Genomic DNA, 20,795 nt, shown 5'->3' on the forward strand with positions numbered 1-20,795 from the left:
CAGAGATCAAAACCCAATATGACTACTTAGTACCAGACAGCCTCCAATTTGGGTACCTGTATCCTCAAGTGGAGAAATGAAGTACTGTACATTACTAGCTAAATGTACTAAACAAATGATACTAAGGGATGCTCTTTATTTAAGAAATTCCAGCATTACTGACCACCCTACACTGCCCTCCCCCCCTTAAAGTAACAGCAGTGGTGGAAAAGTGTGAGAGAACTAGCCAGACTCTCTTTTTCAGAAGGGTTGTAGCATCTTGTTTTCCAACTCCTTGCCAAGTTCCAAACCATCTCCTCTCAATCAGATACAGTACCACAGTGTAGGGTGCTACCTGAGTCAAACAGTTTTCTTCCTTTAAAAGACAGGACACTGCGCCTCCCTTTTGTCCTAGAGGACATCCCCCCAGCCAAAGGAGCAGATGTTAAGAGGTTCCTGTTAGCGAAGACATGTCTCCCCCAGCTTACCGCCGGTGTGAGGATGCCTACAAAGTCGTTGGACGAGGTGGTAGCTCTTCAGGGGGGATCCCTGGGCACTAGAAGTACTTCACTCTGGGTATCGCATCCCATTCATTAAATGTTACACTCCACTAACTTGGCCAGATAACTGATAATCAATCCACTAACTTGGACTCTGACAATCCTATAATTTTATATGTAGGGATCCCAGAAAGACCTCTTACTAGAGAATGAGGTGTCTCAAATGCTCAGGAAGAATGCTATAGAGGAAGGCTTAGGTCTCTAGCTTTCTTCTGCAACATCCTTATGGTAAAGAAACTGACAGGAGGCTGGAGACTTAGAACTTTCCCACTTGAACCTGTTTGTGCTCCAAACGAGGTTCAAGATGAAGACACCAATTACTGTACAGTATTTCAAAGATCAGAACGAATACTTCCAAGGTCAAGGAAGTACTTATGTTTCCTTTTCAGGTATTCATACTCTTCTGTTCAATCTGGTTTCATCATGGGTTCACGCGATGGGAATAAGACTCTTAGATACATGGATGACTGGCTTCTCTTAGAAGTCTCGAGATCACAATTCATTCGTCACAAGAACCTCTTGCTCAATAGGAGTCTGCCTAAACTTCAAGAAGTCCAGTCTCATCAATCAACACTGCATACGGTACCCATCCTCAGACAGAATTCAGAGGTTGAGACAGGTTGCAGCTCCCTTTCTGGAAAAGGATTTTATTCCAGGTCATTCATGGCAGAAGCTCCTATACCATATTTCCTCCCTAGAGAAGCTAGTATTGTACCCTTCGGGAGGATACATCATTGCTCTCTACAATGGTCGCAGATATCAGATCCCCCACCGGCTCTTTTCAAGATTCCCCGAGTTGTGGAGACAGACCTCTTGTGGCTAATGGAGACGAATCTATTTGCCGCATCTCCCCTACAAGTTCCAACTCCAGTGTTTCTTCTTTTTTCAGATACTTCTTGCCAAGGCTGGGGAGCCAATCTAAGGAGGGAACAGGTTTCAGGTACATAGCCACAGGAAGACAATTCTTTCCACATGAATTACCTAGAGTTGAAAGCAGCGTACCTAGCAACAATCAAGGGTCATCCGGTAGTGTTGATGAGCGACAACATGACTCTAATGACATATCTATAAACAAGGGGCTCTTTTTCCCATCTAGTATGCCAGCTAGCAGTGGGAGTACAACATTGGCCCCAAGTAAATGCTGTTCATATTTCAGCATGACTCATTCCAGGAATAGGAATGTGCAGACAATCAGTTGGTGTAGAATAGTATTTGAATCCTCAAGTGTCAACGAGTCTTCTGACTTTGTAGGGTTCCTCGATCATAAACATGTTCACCACTCATCTGAACAATAAACACCTTGCATATTGTTCTTTAGTTCTGGATCCAACTGCGGTGATGGAGATCGCATTCCAACACCTGTGGTACTGAATGGACATTTATGCCTTCCCCCCATTTTGCTTGCTCCATCAGCATTTGAACAAAATTGGATCATTAAAAAATCTAAGAATAACACTAGTTGCGCCAAAGTGGCTTCATGTGGAGTGGTACCCAATCTTCTAGATCTTCTCATGGAACTTCTAGATTAGCTAAACCTATGTCAACCTCATTTGAAAAAGTTTCACAAAGCAGCTCAGTGCCTATCTCTTCACTGCTGGAGGTTATTCAGCACCTCCTTCGAAAGAAAGGCTTTTTGAGACCGACTGCAAAGAAATTTCAGGGTACCTCCAAAAGTCCTCAGCAGTAGTCTTATCAAGTAAAATGGTCACTTCTGCAATTGGTGTTGTAGAAGGTGGTTTTGTTCCACTAAAGGGCCCTATTCCATTAAATGGGGAATTGTGTTTTCCTATGGAAGGAAAAACTTCTCTCAGTCGCAGTGATAAAAGACTATCATTCAGCCTTAAGCCAGGTTTTCAGACTGAAGGGAATTGATCTCTCCACCTTGTGGGAACTCTTAGTATTGATGAAGAGTTTTGAGCAGTCTTGGTAACCTCGGGAACTCAAACCCCCCCTTCTTGGAGTTTGATTAAGGTTTTGAGGTCCCTAAAGATGGCACCTTATGAACCCCTACACAAGGCTAGAGATTGAGACCTTACTTTCTAGATGGTCTTCCTTCTGGCTTTAGCCTCATCAAAGAGAGTGAGCAAGCTCCATGGCCTATTTTATCTCGTTCTTACATTCAAGAGGGGGAAAAGATCTGTATTTCTCTTTTGTACCAGTGTTTAGTGCCAAGACCCAAAACAAAATCCATCTTTGATTATAGTAGCTTTGACTCCTCCATCTTGGCTATCAAGTTGATACCGATGATCTAGACAGTTTGTTACTTTTCTTGTGAGGGCAGTTTGTTGTCACCTTGAAAGAACTGCTACCTTACATCGTCTATCTGGAACTTGTTTGTAAGCAGAAGTCAAAACAAGAAGGAAATTTCCAAAAATACCTGGTTACGTGAAGTCATACTTAAAGCTTATAAATCTTTGGGAGAAGCGCTGACTGGAGCCTTTCCTAAAGCTCATGACATACATGATGTTTTGCAAGAACCACTCAGTAGCTCAAGTCCTTAGTGCAGGTGTTTGGGACTGTGACTTAGTAACTTGCCTTTTGTTCTTGAGGCTGACATCTTGACGTTGCCTCTCATAAAAGCTGGTCTATATTGTCATAATTGTTATCCCTGCTAAGGAAGACTCCCATTTAAATGACAAGAGTTTGTAGTTCTTGTAGGAACAAAATACAGATTTTAAAGATAATTCGTATTTTTCAATATTAAACTTAGCCGGTGATCATATAAGCTGTCAGCTCTGCTGCCCGACAGAAAAACCTAAGGACAAAATACGCCAGCGATCGCTATACAGGTGGGGGTGTACATCAACTGCGCCATCTGTCGAGCAGGTACTCAAGTACTCCATGTCAACACAGAACCAATTTTCTCTCTGTCGTGCCACTGGCAAGACCTACTAAATACGCTGTTACTAACTGGATTTGTTTTCACAACTATTTGGTGAAGTACACTATTCTAGTTTTGAGCTTTCGCTATAAAGGGGTTTTATCTTCATCTCAAAACTTGAACTCGTTTTGGATAGATTTAATTATGGTGACAAAGAGAGTATGGACTCTCTTTCACTTTTAAATGGCCGACCCTTCCCTTAGACGGAAGTGTGTTTAGGTTTTTAGTAATTGCTTAACACGTTATAGATCTATATATTTTATATCTCTCCGCCTTTATTAGGCCTCTTTGATTAACTTTCCATTTATTATAAACATATAAAAATAAATTTTTATGTTTTGTTTATATGCGACCTTTCCTGATAGTAGGCGGTCCTAACTTGGAACCGAAGTTAATCAACGTTGAGCCCGTTATATCGTATTTAGCCTTTAAGGAATTTAAAACTTTTTAAATTTAATGTTTTATGAAAGAATTTCTTTGATAGTCTTCGTACTGTTTTCAAAGATGAACTAACGTTTAGTTTTTTTAGACTACGCAGTTGTTGACGTTCAGGACGTTCAACATGCGCTCTATCGTTACGATAGAGAGAGAGTGTATCACGATTTCACTTTGCAGTAAGAGTAAATCGATTCTGACGTTTCGTTCATTCTTTCTTAACTTAAATGGTTTAAATTCTAAATTAAAGGAACTTTTTATTTGGAAAACCTTTCAGTTTTTTTCCTTTAGCCAAATAACATGTTTTTTTGACAATATATAATTGGGCTCTTCTCTCAGGTGCGAAATCAAGAGAGAAAGAGAGAGATAGATAGAGACGGAGGGAGAGAGAGGAGGAAAAACGTTCCGTTCAAGCGGGTAACGTTGTTCTCGTGTTACTCTCCTCCCTAGTCGCTGTACGGGGAAGAAGGTAAAACGTTTCTAGGGTTTTATTCTTGTCCCCAGGCTATGTGCGGTGAGAGTTTGTAAACGTAGTTTATTTGAACTAGTGTTTAGTCTCTTTCCCAGCCACTGAATTCTTTATCTTTATATATGTTTTCTGTTTTTGCTAGTATTAATGAGCTGCATTATACGACTGTTTTCGTAATTACTACCTTTTAATGAAGGGTAGAATTGCGTGTTTCAGGTAGAAATCAGTAAAAGTTTCGATTTCAGTGAAATAAGTGCAAAACAGAAAATCGAAGTGATAAAGTGATATGCGCAAAGTGTTACAGTGTTGCGTCCGAGGGTTCGTCTGTTCGTGCCTGTCGTTCACCTAGTCCGGGACCTCTTGCAAGCTCCCAAGCCCAGGGGAGAAGTAATGTCGAACGACTTATGGGTTCGTCAGGCCTTGATCAACGAACAGACGTTTTCCCTCCGTGGTTTCGGGCGTATCTACCCAAGATCGCCCCACCCACACAAAGACGAGAGAGCCCATTTACTTCTCGTCTGCGGAAGAGCTTTCTCGTAAGAAACCATGGACCAAGGTCTCGCAGCTTATTAAGCGCAAGTCGGTCCCTTCCGCGCAAGTCCAACGGCCCAGTTGTAGCCACTGGGTCAGTTCGGACTCGCTGCAGTCTTCCGACGACTGCTCACCTCCTAAGAGAGGCAAAGCGGTACCGCAACAGGCAGTAACACCGTCTGTTGCCGCACCTGCTACTGTAGACCCTAAGTGGTCTTTGCTGCAGACCATGCAGACACAGTTAACATCTTTAATGCAGGAGTATCGTGCGGAGAAGGTTGACGCTGCACCCGTTAGCCTACAACCAACCACAGTTGTGCGTTCAGTTGACGCTGAGGCTACCTTCTCCCGCACTCCGGCTGTGAGAGTTCCACCACCCATGCGCAGTGTACCCTGCCAGCCGCACGTTGACGTTCACAGACGCACGGAACCCTCCGTTGACGTTCGCGAGTTACCACAACAACAGGAGGGTGGAGTTAAGTTGCTTTGTTTTGACGCTGTGCGTCAACCTCCGCATTCTAGAGTTGTTTTGACTGCTCAGTATAGACAGTCAAAGCAGTCACGAGTGAACACTGTATGTCCTCACGCACCTGTTGTGGTTGACAGTTCAGTTGTTGACAGTTCACAGACTGTCAAGCAGTTACATGACGTTGCCTTCTGGTCTGCTACTAATGCACCAGTGCTGTATGTCCTCACGCACAAGTTGTGGTTGACAGTTCAGTTGTTGACAGTTCACAGACTGTCAAGCAGTTACATGACGTTGCCTTCTGGTCTGCTACTAATGCACCAGTGAGAGACTCACTGAGATAACCTAGCTTTTATCGGACAGGTTCCTGTAGATGAGAAAGTGCTGTTCTCCCTCCTACTGATATTCCTTTGAGGACTCTGTCATTTGGAGAGGAGCCTTAAGCTGCTTAGCCTCCTATGGACTTTAATTAAATCATGATAATATTTTAAGGATCTTCGTCCGGATCTTGTAACTGCTGCTCCTCATTCGCCTAAACGTCAGAGCTTACACTAGGCCTAGCTACTTCGAAGCCGTTGTTGTTAAGCTAGTGCTCTCTCGCTCTCCTAGAGAGCGTTACGTTGGCTAGGCGACTGGTTTTTGCACCAGGAGGAGTTTTAGGGATACAGCCTTTGATTTCCCTTCTTTTAAACTGGCTTATAGAGCGAGAGTCTGATAGGACACGAGAGAAGTTCTCGGCTTGGGAGTTCATGCCTCTGCCCAGATAGACTTCTCAATTCTGGTAGACTCGCCCTGGCGCCTAGCCAGGAGACGCTCCAAGTTGTTTACAGGTCAACTTCTCAACTTTTGTCGAGCCTTTGAAGTTTTGCTGTTCTATTATGTCACACATAACAAGGCTTCCAGGGATGGTAAATGGTTCCGCCTCAGTCGCTAACCCCGTCTGTTGCCACACCTGCTCCCGAAGACCCTAATGGGCTTTGCTGCAAGACATGCAGTCCAAGCTTGTGTCCTTGATAGAGGACTTAAATGCGGAGAAGAACCTTCTGGCCAACAACCTTCCAACCGGTTGGTTGTGCGCCCTGTTGACGCTGAGGTATCCTACTCGCGTCCGCCAGTTGAGGTGGTTCCTCCACCGATGCGACCCAGTGTGGGTTGCCAGTCGCACGTTGACGTTAAGCGACGCTCGGAGGTGGTTGTTGACGTTCAGTGTGTCACTAGGAAGACGTTCAACAACCAGCAGAGGTGACTTGTTGTGACGCAGTGCGTCAACCTCAGCAACCCGGTAGGGTGTTGACTGCACAACCCAGACAGTCTAGACAGTTCGGGTTGACGCTGTACTTCCTCGCGCACCCATGGTTGTTGACAGTTCACAGACTGTGCAGCAGTGCCATGATATTGCGTCCGGCTCCGTCACGCATCCACCAGTGCGACCGGATTCAGTGAGTCAGACGTTGCCCACTCCGTTGCCGTTTCCTCATCAGATTCGGATGAGGAACCCTCTGATGACGACGTTGCTGAACAAGACGATCAACCCTCAGCCCTGCTATCCATCCAGAAGATGCTGAAGAAGGAACGCTGCCCAGTCAGGCTGTGGATGAGTCTGGTAGGGACACTGTCATCCGTGGATCAATTTGTGTCACTAGGAAGACTACACCTCCGTCCTCTTCTATACCATCTAGCTTTTCACTGGAAAAAGGACAAGACGCTAGAAGCGGTCTCGATCCCGGTTTCCGGAAAGATAAAGTCTTGTCTGACTTGGTGAAAGGACTATATCAACCTTAGAGAGGGTCTTCCCCTGACTGTTCAGACTCCCAACCACGTTCTCTTCTCGGACGCATCGGACGTAGGCTGGGGTGCGACATTAGACGGTAGGGAATGCTCGGGATTATGGAACTCGAATCGAAGGACAATGCATTTCAACTGCAAGGAGCTACTGGCAGTACGTCTGACCTGGAAAAGCTTCAGGTCTCTCCTTCAAGGCAAAGTGGTGGAGGTGAACTCGGACAACACCACGGCTTTGGCGTACATCTCCAAGCAAGGAGGGACCTACTCTCTGACATTGTACGAGATCGCAAGGGACCTCCTCACCTGGTCAAAAGGTCTAGACATTTCACTAGTTACGAGGTTCATCCAAGGCAACTTGAATGTCATGGCAGATTGTCTCAGTCGGAAGGGACAAATAATTCCAACAGAATGGACCCTCCACAAGGATGTATGCAAGAGACTTTGGGCCACCTGGGGCCAGCCAACCATAGATCTCTTCGCAACCTCGATGACCAAGAGGCTCCCAATATTTTGCTCACCAATCCCGGACCCAGCAGCAGTTCATATAGATGCCTTTCTACTAGATTGGTCACATCTAGATCTATATGCATTCCCTCCGTTCAAGATTGTCAACAAGGTACTGCAGAAGTTCGCCTCTCACGAAGGGACAAGGTTGACGCTAGTTGCTTCCCTCTGGCCCGCGGGAGAATGGCTCACCGAGGTACTTCGATGGCTAATAGACGTTCCCAGAACACTTCCCCTAAGGGTGGACCTTCTACGTCAGCCACGCGTAAAGAAGGTACACCAAGGCCTCCACGCTCTTCGTCTGACTGCCTTCAGACTATCAAAAGACTCTCGAGAGCTAGAGGCTTTTCGAAGGAGGCAGCCAGAGCGATTGCTAGAGCAAGGAGAACATCCACCCTTAGAGTCTACCAATCGAAGTGGGAAATCTTCCGAAACTGGTGCAAGTCAGTATCCGTATCCTCGACCAGTACCTCTGTAACTCGAATAGCTGACTTTCTCTTATATCTGAGGAAAGAACGATCTCTTTCAGCTCCCACTATCTAGGGTTACAGAAGCATGTTGGCATCAGTCTTCCGTCACAGAGGCTTAGATCTTTCCAACAATAAAGATCTACAGGACCTCCTTAAGTCTTTTGAGACCACGAAGGAGCGTCGTTTGGTTACACCTGGTTGGAATTTAGACGTGGTACTAAGATTCCTTATGTCAGACAGGTTCGAACCGCTACAATCAGCCTCCCTGAAAGATCTCACCTTAAAGACTCTTTTCCTGATATGCTTAGCCACAGCTAAAAGAGTCAGTGAGATTCATGCCTTCAGCAAGAACATCGGATTCTCATCCGAAATGGCTACATGTTCTACAACTTGGTTTTCTAGCCAAACACGAGCTGCCTTCTCGGCCTTGACCAATATCGTTCGATATTCCAAACTTATCGTATGGTTGGAAATGAACTAGAAAGAGTCTTATGTCCTGTAAGAGCTCTTAAGTTCTATTTAAAACCTTTACGAGGCCCGTCGAAGCTTTTTGGTGTTCAGTTAAGAATCCTTCTTTGCCTATGTCAAAGAATGCTTTATCCTATTTTATCAGACTGTTAATACGAGAAGCTCATTCCCATCTGAATGAGGAAGACCAAGCTTTGCTGAAGGTAAGGACACACGAAGTTAGAGCTGTCGCAACTTCCGTGGCCTTTAAACAAAATAGATCTCTGCAAAGTATAATCGACGCAACCTATTGGAAAAGCAAATCAGTGTTCGCGTCTTTTTATCTTAAGAATGTCCAGTCTCTTTACAAGAACTGCTACACTCTGGGACCATTCGTAGCAACGAGTGCAGTAGTGGGTGAGGGCTCAACCACTACAATTCCCTAATTCCATAACCTTTTTAATCTTTCTCTTGAAATGTTTTATTATTGTTTTTGGGTTGTCCGGAAGGCTAAGAAGCCTTTCACATCCTACTTGATTTGGCGGGTGGTCAAAGTCATTTCTTGAGAAGCGCCTAGATTAGAGGTTTTGATGAGGTCCTTTAGTATGGGTTGCAACCCTTCATACTTCAGCTCCTAGGAGTCGCTCAGCATCCTATGAGGATCGCGAGGCTCAGTAAGGAAGACGTACTTAAAAAGGCAGAGTAATTGTTCAAGTCGACTTCCTTACCAGGTACTTATTTATTTTATGTTTGTTATTTTGAATAACTGCTAAAATGAAATACAAAATACTTAGCTCATAATAATGTCAACATGTAATGCTGGTCTCTACCCACCCCCCTGGGTGTGAATCAGCTTATATGATCACCGGCTAAGTTTAATATTGAAAAATGTTATTTTTATTAATAAAATAAATTTTTGAATATACTTACCCGGTGATCATATATTAAAGGACCCTCCCTTCCTCCCCAATAGAGACCCAGTGGGCCGAGGAGAAAATTGGTTCTGTGTTGACATGGAGTACTTGAGTACCTGCTCGACAGATGGCGCAGTTGATGTACACCCCCACCTGTATAGCGATCGCTGGCGTATTTTGTCCTTAGGTTTTTCTGTCGGGCAGCAGAGCTGACAGCTTATATGATCACCGGGTAAGTATATTCAAAAATTTATTTTATTAATAAAAATAACATTTTTTTCTAGCTATGTAAACCTGAATTATTTAATCTATATGTTTTACCTCATCCACCCCTTAAGTTTTGACCTTGAACAAGTGATGTGAGTCCCATTGACTCAGCATAGCTGTGATGCTGGTGTCCTACAATAATTCCCTGGATCTCCTTCATTCTGGTTGTAGCCAAACAGCAACAGAGTAAACCATTTAAATGACTCAGGTTTGTATAGTTTTAAAAAGTCATTTATATTTTTCCTAGCTATATAGCCCTGAATCCTGTGAAGTTAAAATTCCCACCCGAGGCAAAAGTCAGAAGCGAAGTGACATTGACAGGAGAGTGGGTGGGAACAATCACTCGCACTACATGTCATTAACTACCTCGTTAATGATTTTTATGGCCATTGCAGTTCCGCTGAAGACATATCCTATTTTAACCCTTTTACCCCCAAAGGACGTACTGGTACGTTTCACAAAACTCATCCCTTTACCCCCATGGACGTACCGGTACGTCCTTGCAAAAAAATGCTATAAAATTTTTTTTTCATATTTTTGATAATTTTTTGTAAAAAATTCAGGCATTTTCCAAGAGAATGAGACCAACTTGACCTCTTTATGACAAAAATTAAGGCTGATAGAGCAATTTAAAAAAATATACTGCAAAATGTGGTGGGGAAAAAATAACCCCTTGGGGGTTAAGGGTTGGAAATTTCCAAAGAGCCTGGGGGTAAAAGGGTTAAAAGACACAAGTTTGCATTACCAGGAAAAATACAAAATTACTTTTAAAAAATTTATACTTTAACATTTACCATAAATTTGTGTCTTTTAATAACTTTTTTTTATTCTTCCTTGACAGCCCCAAGCCAAAGGTGGTGACTCGGTATCATCTTTAACAGACCGATTTGCTACAGTTAGTGTAAGTTGATTGGTAAGCTAGTTTATCTTCAAATGGGAGATACAGAGTCTTTTATTATTATTATACAGTAGTTATTATTATGCAAATTTATGTTGCTATGTAATTTTAATATATTTTGGATCATTGTTTACTGTACAGTGTATAATACTTTTGTTATGATTTTAATGATGATTAAAAGTGGAATAACATTGTTATAAGTATGTTGCTGATATATGTAAAAGAAATAAGTAGAATAAAACAGCAAGTACTTTACAGTTGCATATCATATCTCTTACATATGAGAAGAATATCTTGTCCTCCTTTTATTTTTTTAGGTATAAAAGTTTATATTAACTTTTGGAATTGAGCAGCATGTCTCTACTAAGACTAATTTGGAGGTAACAAAATGTGCATCAGCTTTACATAAAAAGATTTATTGGAAATGTCCCCTTAGATGATGATAGACTCTTTAGAATATGCAATTTCATACCAAAGACACAATAAAATAACAAACCCAATGATAGAGTTGGGAGTAAGAAATTGGAATTGCGGGATTCGTAAGTTGAGAATGGCAAGTTTTCATAGGAGAATGACAAGTTTATGATAACCATATTATGAATGCTGGAAGAGGTCTGTCTTATTTCTTGTAGCTAAAAGAAGACAGTTTATTACTGATCAAACAGTTCTTAGGAGCAATTGGAGAAACACGTGCAGTATTTATAGAAGAAAAAATCAGTCTCTTATCAAAATAAAAGTTTATAGGTAAGACGGAAGATTACATTAAATTCTTATTCAATTTAAAAGTTCTTGCTATCAGATGATGATAAATAAATTATTTCATATCTATGGACTAGTTGGCAGTACTCTCATATAATAGTTAGTGTATGTTCAACTCCAGGTTATTTCAGTTCCCAGCATCTACTATGTAATATTGCACTGTATTATGGCAAGAACCTTTTGAGTTGTTTACATCAGCAGTACAAGTTTAACCCTTCAATAAATCTTGTTTACACAGTTTGTTGAAGTGAACAGTACCTTGGAAACAATTTAGATGGACATTATAAAAGCAGAAAGTACCAAAATTTATTAAGAAAAGGATTGGATTTTATTGCACTATAACTAGATCTGGAGTGAATACAGTGGCAGAATGTCAGAAAATTTGAGATTAGTGTTCGTGTCTTTCAAGAATCAGGAGAGTTCTTTGCTATTCACTATAGAAATGGAAGAAGCTACATAAAAGGGAGAAAGGAATACCTTTGTAAGGGCCAAAATATTGAGGATCTGACATCAAACAGAAGAATCATAGGCAAATGACATGTAAATGTTTGAAAACATTAAGAATGAAGTGGAATAGAAAATGAAAACAAATTTGATTAAAGAATAATATTTGCTTGGAAAGAAAGCAAAGAATATATCTTTATGGGGGAAGGTAATTTTTTGAGAGCTGTAGGGATGGACTCAGTGCAGTACTTTATTGGCAGTGCCTTGGTATGTGTGTATAACAGCTCCCCAGACTCTACAGCATTTATTGTTGAAGACCTTTAGAGTGTGCAGCTACCTAGATTTGATACACTATACAGTCATGAGTAGTTTCCTAAACTAAGTATGTTTTTTTTTCACTTTTCACCACTATTTTTCTATACTAACCAGGATTGACCCTCGTTATCAACATACAAACATTTATTATGGTTTGAATTATGCCCAGAACATAGAGAAGGATGTCATTGAACAGAATGCTACCTCACTTTCAGAATGCCTGTAGCTGACATGGTCTAACATATGGTCATAGACAGTTTTTATTTAGTTATGCTTTCCAAATATGCAAATTGAAAAGTTAAGTCTCTCTAGTTACCCTTCTTGGTAGTTCACTAAGGGAAAATTGGTACACAGAGTTACAGTAGTAACAGATGATATCGAATGAGATGCCTATGAATGCAAGAATAACATGATGTCCAAAATGCATGAAAAGAACAAATTGGAAAGAAAATTTCCTATTTTTATGAACTTCACTAATGTTCATATTGCTCCTTCTACAGAAATTGAAAAAAATTCCCCTTCCCCCAGTACACTCTTGCCCCATAGTAAAGTGGTGAGAAACTAGAGGTTAATAGCAAGAAGCAAAGCTGTGATGCACCATAATCCCTTTGTCTATTGAGTGTGTGTTGCATTGGTTTGATACACTCAGTCCTCCAACTTGATGGTGCTATAGTGCATTTTAAGATGTCCTAATCTGAATTTGTTAACAAGTACTGTACATAAATTGTTCAAGGGTATTGTTTTGGGGGGATCCTGATCCCCATTCTTTTTGTGCCTCCGGTTGGGGACAGTACTGTAATTTATATAGTTGCTGGGAGTAGTGCAAAGGCCCCACTATTCCTCTCATGGAAATTATGTTTCAATGGATGCTTACCTGATTAAAAATTCTAAGCCCGAAAAGGAAACTTTGTTTTTGTCCAGGGGAAAATCCAGTGAAGACTAGGCTAGCTGATTATTGTAGAGGTGATGATGATAATGACATGCCAGCACTGTACTATAAACTAGCCAAGTTTTGAAAGTGATGAGCTTCAGAAGTTCTTAACTTCTTTAGATGCTTTTGTTAAATTTCAGAAGGCCAGTGAATCTTCGTAAAGGTAGTATATAATTTTGATTGTACTGCCACAGTTGCTAACCCTAACCTGACTTCTTATCTGAAGTTGGGTCTAGTGGTAATAGTGTTCCATTCGGTAAGGGTTTTGATGGTTCAATGCGCCTTATATATTCAAGATCATCTCACAGAGCCTTGAATTCTGAATTTCCTTTAGACCTTCTGCTGCACACCCATCACACACCTGCAGTCCTAGTCAATCTTTTAGATAATTAGAATTCAAGGGAGAAGAGCTAGTTCTTAGTTTGGATCCTAATATCACTACACTCCTCAAAGTAAGGGCTCATAAGCAACCTCATATTTCATATGTTTATGGCATGTCATATCGAATGATTCACTTTTAATTTAATGTAGCTGATGAAGTTTCAGCTAAAGTTGATCAGTTGCATCATGTTTCAGATGGCTGTTCACATAATTCGCTTGCTGAAAGTTCAGCCACTAGCTCATCAGAGGTTAACTTTATCAAGGTAAATGTAGGCACTAGTAGGCCTACTTCTACTGCCGAAACGAACCCCTTGATAAACAAATACAGTGAACCCTCGTTTATCGCGGTAGATAGGTTCCAGACGCGGGCGCGATAGGTGAAAATCCGCGAAGTAGTGACAGCATATTTACCTATTTATTTAACATGTATATTCGGACTTTTAAAACCTTCCCTTGTACGTAGTACTGTTAACAAACCACCCTTTAATGTACAGAACACTTAATGCATGTACTACAGCACCCTAAACTAAAACAGGCACAAATATTAAAGGCGATTTTATATCATGTGTTTCCTAAACACCTAAAAAGCACGATAAAAAATGGCAACCAATGTTTTGTTTACGTTCATCTCTGATCATAGTGAAGAAACAAACTCATTTAGTGTACACATATATGTATAGGTTAGTTTTTGCATCGATTATATTGATTATACAGTAGTGTATGTTGATTTTTTTATTACCAATGTTTTAGTTTACGTATTTTTCTTAGGACTTCCAAATGAAATCTTTTTCTTTATGACGCCGCCTGAAACGACGGCGTGTACGCTCAGTAAACAACCACGCTCAGAACAAACAAGGCATTTAACGCGCATGATGATAGTGATAAATAATGATACAGTACATACAGTATTTACAGTAAAAGCATTTACAAAATATGTTACCTTACAAATATAAATTATACAGTACTTGTACGTAGCAAAGCAGGAAAACAATTTGAGAGAGAGAGAGAGAGAGAGAGAGAGAGAGAGAGAGAGAGAGAGAGAGAGAGAGAGAGAGAGAGATTGTTTTACGTACGAATGTAAATTTTAAACAAAAAAAATATGATAGGTTACAACATGTAGACTTTTAAAACCTTCCCTTTAACTTAATGCATACAGTACGTACATTACTAAACTATAAAACAGGTTAAAGTAAAAAATAAAGATTGTTACTGTACTCACCACGAAAGAAGTTCAAGAAAAACTTGAATGACGATGGCGATGAATTTGCTGCACAGTAGAAATGATGATGATGAAGCTGATGATGTGTTCTACTGTGCAGTCAATGATAGTATTTTACGTCTCTTCAGACGGAGGTGTCTTTTCCTGGGACACCTCTTCAACTTCTTCAATTTCTTCCGAAGGCGTACTAGCAGGAGGAACTGGCTCTTTTTTGCGAGGCTGGAAGAACATTGTGATCGGAAGTTGTTGCCGCTGCTTCTTTTTTCGATCCAAGAGCATCCTGTAGGGAGTCATGATGTCATCGACCTTATTTGAGAATTGCATCGAGTGAACCATATCCTCGTCCCACTCTTGTAACATTTCTTTCGCCTCCTTCATATGGTTGCAGAACTTGGCAAGCCGTTCTAATGTTAAGCCCGTTTCTTCGACATTTTCTTGGGTCTCTTCCTGGGTACCCTCACTCTCTTCCTCACTTGCCGATTTCGTCAGGTCTTCGAGGTCTGCGTCAGTTAGGGGCTGGGAATGGCAGTCCAACAACTCGTCGACGTCTTCAGTCGTCATGTCGCCAAACCCGTCACCTCCAATTATGGCAGCCAACTGCACAGATTTCCGTATTGCAGAGTGTTGGATTTCCGACGGAGTAAATCCCTTGTCGTCGTAAACAATATCGGACCACAGCTTCTTCCAGCTCGCATTCACGGTTGCAGGTTTCATCTCTTGAAGTGCCTTTTGAATATTCTGCAGGCACGTGGCTATGGTGTACTGCCGCCAGTACGCCTTCAAGTTGAAATCTTCATCTTGTCATCTTGGGCAGCATCCACACACGCAACGAGGTCCGCCAAGGTATTCTTCGTGTAGAGGGCCTTGAACGCCCTGATAACCCCCTGGTCCATCGGTTGAATTAATGACGTGGTGTTGGGTGGCAGGAACTCAACCTGAACGCCCTCTCGCGACAGGTCAGTTGCGTGTCCACCAGCGTTATCCATAAGGAGAAGGATCTTGAATGGCAAGCCCTTCTCTAAGAGATATTCATGGACTTGCGGGATGAAACACTGGTGGAACCAGTTGGAGGTCAGCATCTTCGTAATCCATGCTTTTTGATTATGCATCCAGTACACGGGAAGGAGATTCTTATTTTTATTTTTCAAAGCGCGAGGATTTTTCGACTTATAAATAAGCCCCGGCTTTAACAAAAATCCAGCAGCATTGCCACACATCACGAGGGTAACGCGATCCTTGAATGCCTTAAAGCCAGAGGCTTTGGCTTCCTCTTTGAACAGGAAAGTTCGCGACGGCATTCTCTTCCAAAACAAGCCGGTTTCATCCATATTAAACACTTGTTCCGGCTTGTATCCACACCTTCAGCGATAATGTTCTTGAAAGTCTGGTTCACGTAAGTTTCAGCAGCGGCAGTGTCAGCGGAAGCAGACTCCCCATGCAGGGAAACGCTTTTCAGGGCGAAGCGTTTCTGAAACTTCGCGAACCATCCTTTGCTTGCGGAAAAACGTTTCTGAGGCTGGGAATCAGTGGATGTCCCTGGTTGAGAATCATCTGCATCATCCTCATCTTCAGCATGGTTGCCGTCGTCGTCTTTAGGTTCCTTTGCAGCAAAATTCTCATATAAGCTCAAAGCCTTTGTTTGGATGGTGTTCGTATCCAACGCTATGTTCTTCTTCCGGCAGTCGGCAATCCACACAGCTAAAGCACCTTCCATGCGTACGATCGTTTTATTACGCGTTGTAACGACTCGCTTCGCTGATCTGCTAAAGGTGATTGCAGCAGTCTTTCTAATGTTCGCCTCGTCCTTCTTGATGTAGCGAACGGTGGATTCGTTGATGCCAAAATGGCGGCCGGCGGCCGCGTAACTTCTACCATCTTTTAACATGTCGAGAAGCGTAACCACCTCAGCTATCGTCATCATCCTTCGGTGGCGTTTAGGCTCACTACCAGCCTTACTAGAAGCAGAACTCTTGGGAGGCATTGTAACAGAAAGTTCAACAAAAAGTTCAACTTAAAACAGTCGCACACAGCACAGATTAAACTTCACAAACTTAAGAACGTCTACTCAGCAATACGCGGAAAGAGAAAGTAAACGATCCAGCCCCGCGAGAACTTTGATGCTGCGGGTAGAAGATGCGGGCAAAACACCAATCACAGGCTAGATAACAAAACTTGAGTTTTGATTCGTCATCTATCAGCGCTTGAACCAATCACAACCCGTCTTACAGTACTATGGTGCGTTGGTTACTCATAGAAGATGCCCCCGCGCATACTGAACGTACGTAGATTAAGTACAATACCGTAATAATAATAAATAATGATAATAATACTGTACAGTAATAATAATAATAATAATGATTAATAATAATAACAATAATAATTTTATTAACAACAACAACAATAATAATAATAATAACAATAATAATAAAAATTTACGTACGCTATTTTACGCCTCTCTCTCTCTCTCTCTCTCTCTCTCTCTCTCTCTCTCTCTCTCTCTCTCTCTCTCTCGTACGCTTACAGTATTCGAAATGTGATTTTTGCAACAAAGAATATTATTGGATGCAGTACTGTACTACGTACGTATACATACAAAAGATTCATGGAAAAGAAGCACATCCATTACAGTACACACCATTCTAATATGGTATGACTGCATCTGATTTGCGTTTCATGTTCGATTTAATTTTACTACGTACTGAATTATCGTATGATCACATTCTCTTTTCGTGTTTTATTTCTTTCTGTGCTGAATTATATATCATATGTAATGCAATGAACAATCAGTAAGAGCAGATATTACTAATTACAGTATTAATGGAATTACAGGTAACAAAATATTGTATTTGGTTGTCTTCAGATTTCGCGGTATTTTCGAATTTTCCGGAAAATCCGCGATATGTATATATATATGGGTTATGGGAAAACCCCGCGAAGTGGTGAATCCGCGATTGTCGAACCGCGAAGTAGCGAGGGTTCACTGTATGCAGTGCCTCATGTACCAAGATGTAAACAAGGTTGAAAGCCAGTAAGTAAATTCTTGGTTCATTATTATGGACAGGAAGATGAGAATGAAGAAAACACAGAGGAAGACCCTGAGTCTTATGAAATATCACCCTTTCAAACTTTACATAACCTTATTGTTGCTAAAAAAACATAGTACCCTAATAAGGTGCCTAATGTAAGTTCTGATGCTGCTTATTCTTCCAAGTCTTTGGAGACAGCATTTACTGCCAAGACAATTTATACCTCTCAGTTCCTCCATTTCATTGGCACTCAATAAATTTTTATTTCAAATTCAAGGAAACTATGGTAATTTTGGTTCTCGTTTAGTATTTAAGCCTACTACAGTATCTCACATAGACATTCTGATTTGTATAAAAATAATCAGCTCCTATTCATACATACATACATACATATACCAAGGCACTTCCCCCAATTTTTGGGGTTAGCCGACATCAACAAAGAAACAAAAACAAAAAGGGGACCTCTACTCTCTACGTTCCTCCCAGCCTAACAAGGGACTCAACCGAGTTCAGCTGGTACTGCTAGGGTGTCACAGCCCACCCTCCCACATTATCCACCACAGATGAAGCTTCATAATGCTGAATCCCCTACTGCTGCTACCTCCGCTGTCATCTAAGGCCTCGGAGGCAGCAGCAGGGCCTACCGGAACTGCGTCACAATCGCTCGCCATTCATTCCTATTTCTTGCACGCTCTCTTGCCTCGCTCACAACTATCCTCCTATCACCCAGAGCTTCCTTCACTCCATCCATCCACCCAAGCCTTGGCCTTCCTCTCGTACTTCTCCCATCAACTCTTGCATTCATCACCTTCTTTAGCAGACAGCCATTTTCCATTCTCTCAACATGGTCAAACCACCTCAACACATTCATATCCACTCTAGCTGCTAACTCATTTCTTACACCCGTTCTCACTCTCACCACTTCGTTCCTAACCCTATCTACTCGAGATACACCAGCCATACTCCTTAGACACTTCATCTCAAACACATTCAATTTCTGTCTCTCCATCACTTTCATTCCCCACAACTCCGATCCATACATCACAGATGGTACAATCACTTTCTCATATAGAACTCTCTCTACATTCATGCCCAACCCTCTATTTTTTACTACTCCCTTACCTGCCCCCAACACTTTGCAACCTTCATTCACTCTCTGACGTACATCTGCTTCCACTCCACCATTTGCTGCAACAACAGACCCCAAGTACTTAAACTGATCCACCTGCTCAAGTAACTCTCCATTCAACATGACATTCAACCTTGCACCACCTTCCCTTCTCGTACATCTCATAACCTTACTCTTACCCACATTAACTCTCAACTTCCTTCTCTCACATACTCTTCCAAATTCTGTCACTAATCGTCCAAGCTTCTCTTCTGTGTCTGCAACCAGTACAGTATCATCCGCAAACAAAAACTGATTTACCTCCCATTCATGGTCATTCTCGTCTACCAGTTTTAATCCTCGTCCAAGCACTCGAGCATTCACCTCTCTCACTACTCCATCAACATACAAGTTGAACAACCACGGCGACATCACACATCCCTGTCTCAGCCCCACTCTCACCGGAAACCAGTCACTCACTTCATTTCCTATCCTAACACATGCTTTACTACCTTTGTAGAAACTTTTCACTGCTTGCAACAACCTTCCACCAATTCCATATAACCTCATCACATTCCACATTCCCATTCATGTTCTACATAATTTAATTTCCAGCCTTGAGCCCATCATTGCTAAAATTACCCTAAAATCTTTAAATGCAACATTTATTAGCTAGTTTACTAAGGAAATGGTGTTTTTCGGTTATAGAGTAGGAAGTGTTCTTGAAATACTTTCCTTTCCAGATTCTATAATTAGGCATATTTTTAGTCTTATAGAAAAGAAATTTGCAACCCACCAGGATTTGAATATGATTTTGGGTTATCTGTTTAGACAAAACTTTCAGATGGAACTTCGGAGGCTGTCGCAGCCTTTGTTTGTTTTGTGATTAAAAGAAGAGAACAGGTATGGGCTTCAATAGGGCAGACAGTTTCTGAGGGGTAGACACATTCATTAATATCTTCCCTTATTAAACAAAATTGAAACAGTAATGTAATCATATAAGTTGATACCAGGACCCAAACCTATGCTTTAAGGTATTTATGTAGGAATAACCATTTCCATCTTTATGCTAACAGCTTCAACCTCCAAAGAATTTCTTGTACCAGTGGTAGAACATCCGGCTTTTGCTTTTGTAGATGCTCCAGAAGAGGTAACAACCCAACTCAGTCCTTACTGGAGAATGCTATGATAGTCCTTCCCCAGCGAATTCCAGTAGGCATAACCTTTCCCATTTCTGTCACATTTGGGAAAGCCTTCATCTCAATCCATGCGAGCTATGTGTAGTCAAAGCATGTTACCGGATTACTCTTACCTCCAATCCTCCCTTGTCTAAGGAGCTAGTTCCGTATCCTAGTTATTTTACAAATACATCAAAGACTCAGATTTTACTACAATACTAGAAATTTTAAATATTCAACTTAGCCGGTGAATATATAATAGCTGCTACTCAGCGGCTCGACAGAAAACACACTCAAAAACTCGCGAGCGATCGCTATGAAGGTTGCGGGTGTGACCACCAGCGCCAACTATCGGCCAGATACCACTCGTGCATGTAAACAAACCCTTCAATTCTTCTCTGTCGACCTTGACGACAAGACGTATCATTACTCGCTGTAGAACCTGGAGTTTTCTCAACATATTTGGTGAAGTACTTCATTTTGGTTTGAGCTTTCGCAGTGCAGGTGTTTTATCTTCAACTTAAATCTTGAACTCGTTTTTGGATAGATTCAATTTTTGATGACTTTGGATTGTTTTTTGGACTTTCTTTGACTTTTAAATGGCCGACCCTTCCCTTAGTACGGAAGTGTGTTTTAGGCTTTTAGCAATTGTCTTATCACGTTATAAATTAATTATAGATTTTCCTCTATATATTTTATATCTCACCCGCCTTTATTAGGCCTCTTCGATTAGCTTTCCATTTATAATAAACATCAAGATAAATTTTAATGATTTGTTTATATGCGACCTTTCCTGAGAGTAGGCGGTCCTAACTTGGAAACCGAAGT

General features: G+C 41.5%; 1 protein-coding gene across 2 annotated transcripts in view; it reads left to right on the plus strand.

Moving 5' to 3' along the window:
• The window catches only part of gry (trafficking protein particle complex subunit 11 gry), a 286,176-nt gene extending 273,257 nt beyond the window's left edge, over positions 1–12,919 (plus strand). The window contains exon 23 of one of the 2 annotated variants that reach the window (XM_068344871.1): positions 10,550–12,919. In XM_068344871.1, the coding sequence (XP_068200972.1) occupies positions 10,550–10,618 (69 nt within the window). In that variant the 3' untranslated portion in view covers positions 10,619–12,919. The remainder of the gene's footprint in view (positions 1–10,549) is intronic. The other variant, XM_068344872.1, reaches the window with a different exon arrangement.
• Positions 12,920–20,795: the final 7,876 nt, after the last annotated feature.

This window comes from Palaemon carinicauda, chromosome 21 (genome assembly GCF_036898095.1).
Source record: "Palaemon carinicauda isolate YSFRI2023 chromosome 21, ASM3689809v2, whole genome shotgun sequence".
NCBI classification, from domain to species: Eukaryota; Metazoa; Arthropoda; class Malacostraca; order Decapoda; family Palaemonidae; genus Palaemon; species Palaemon carinicauda.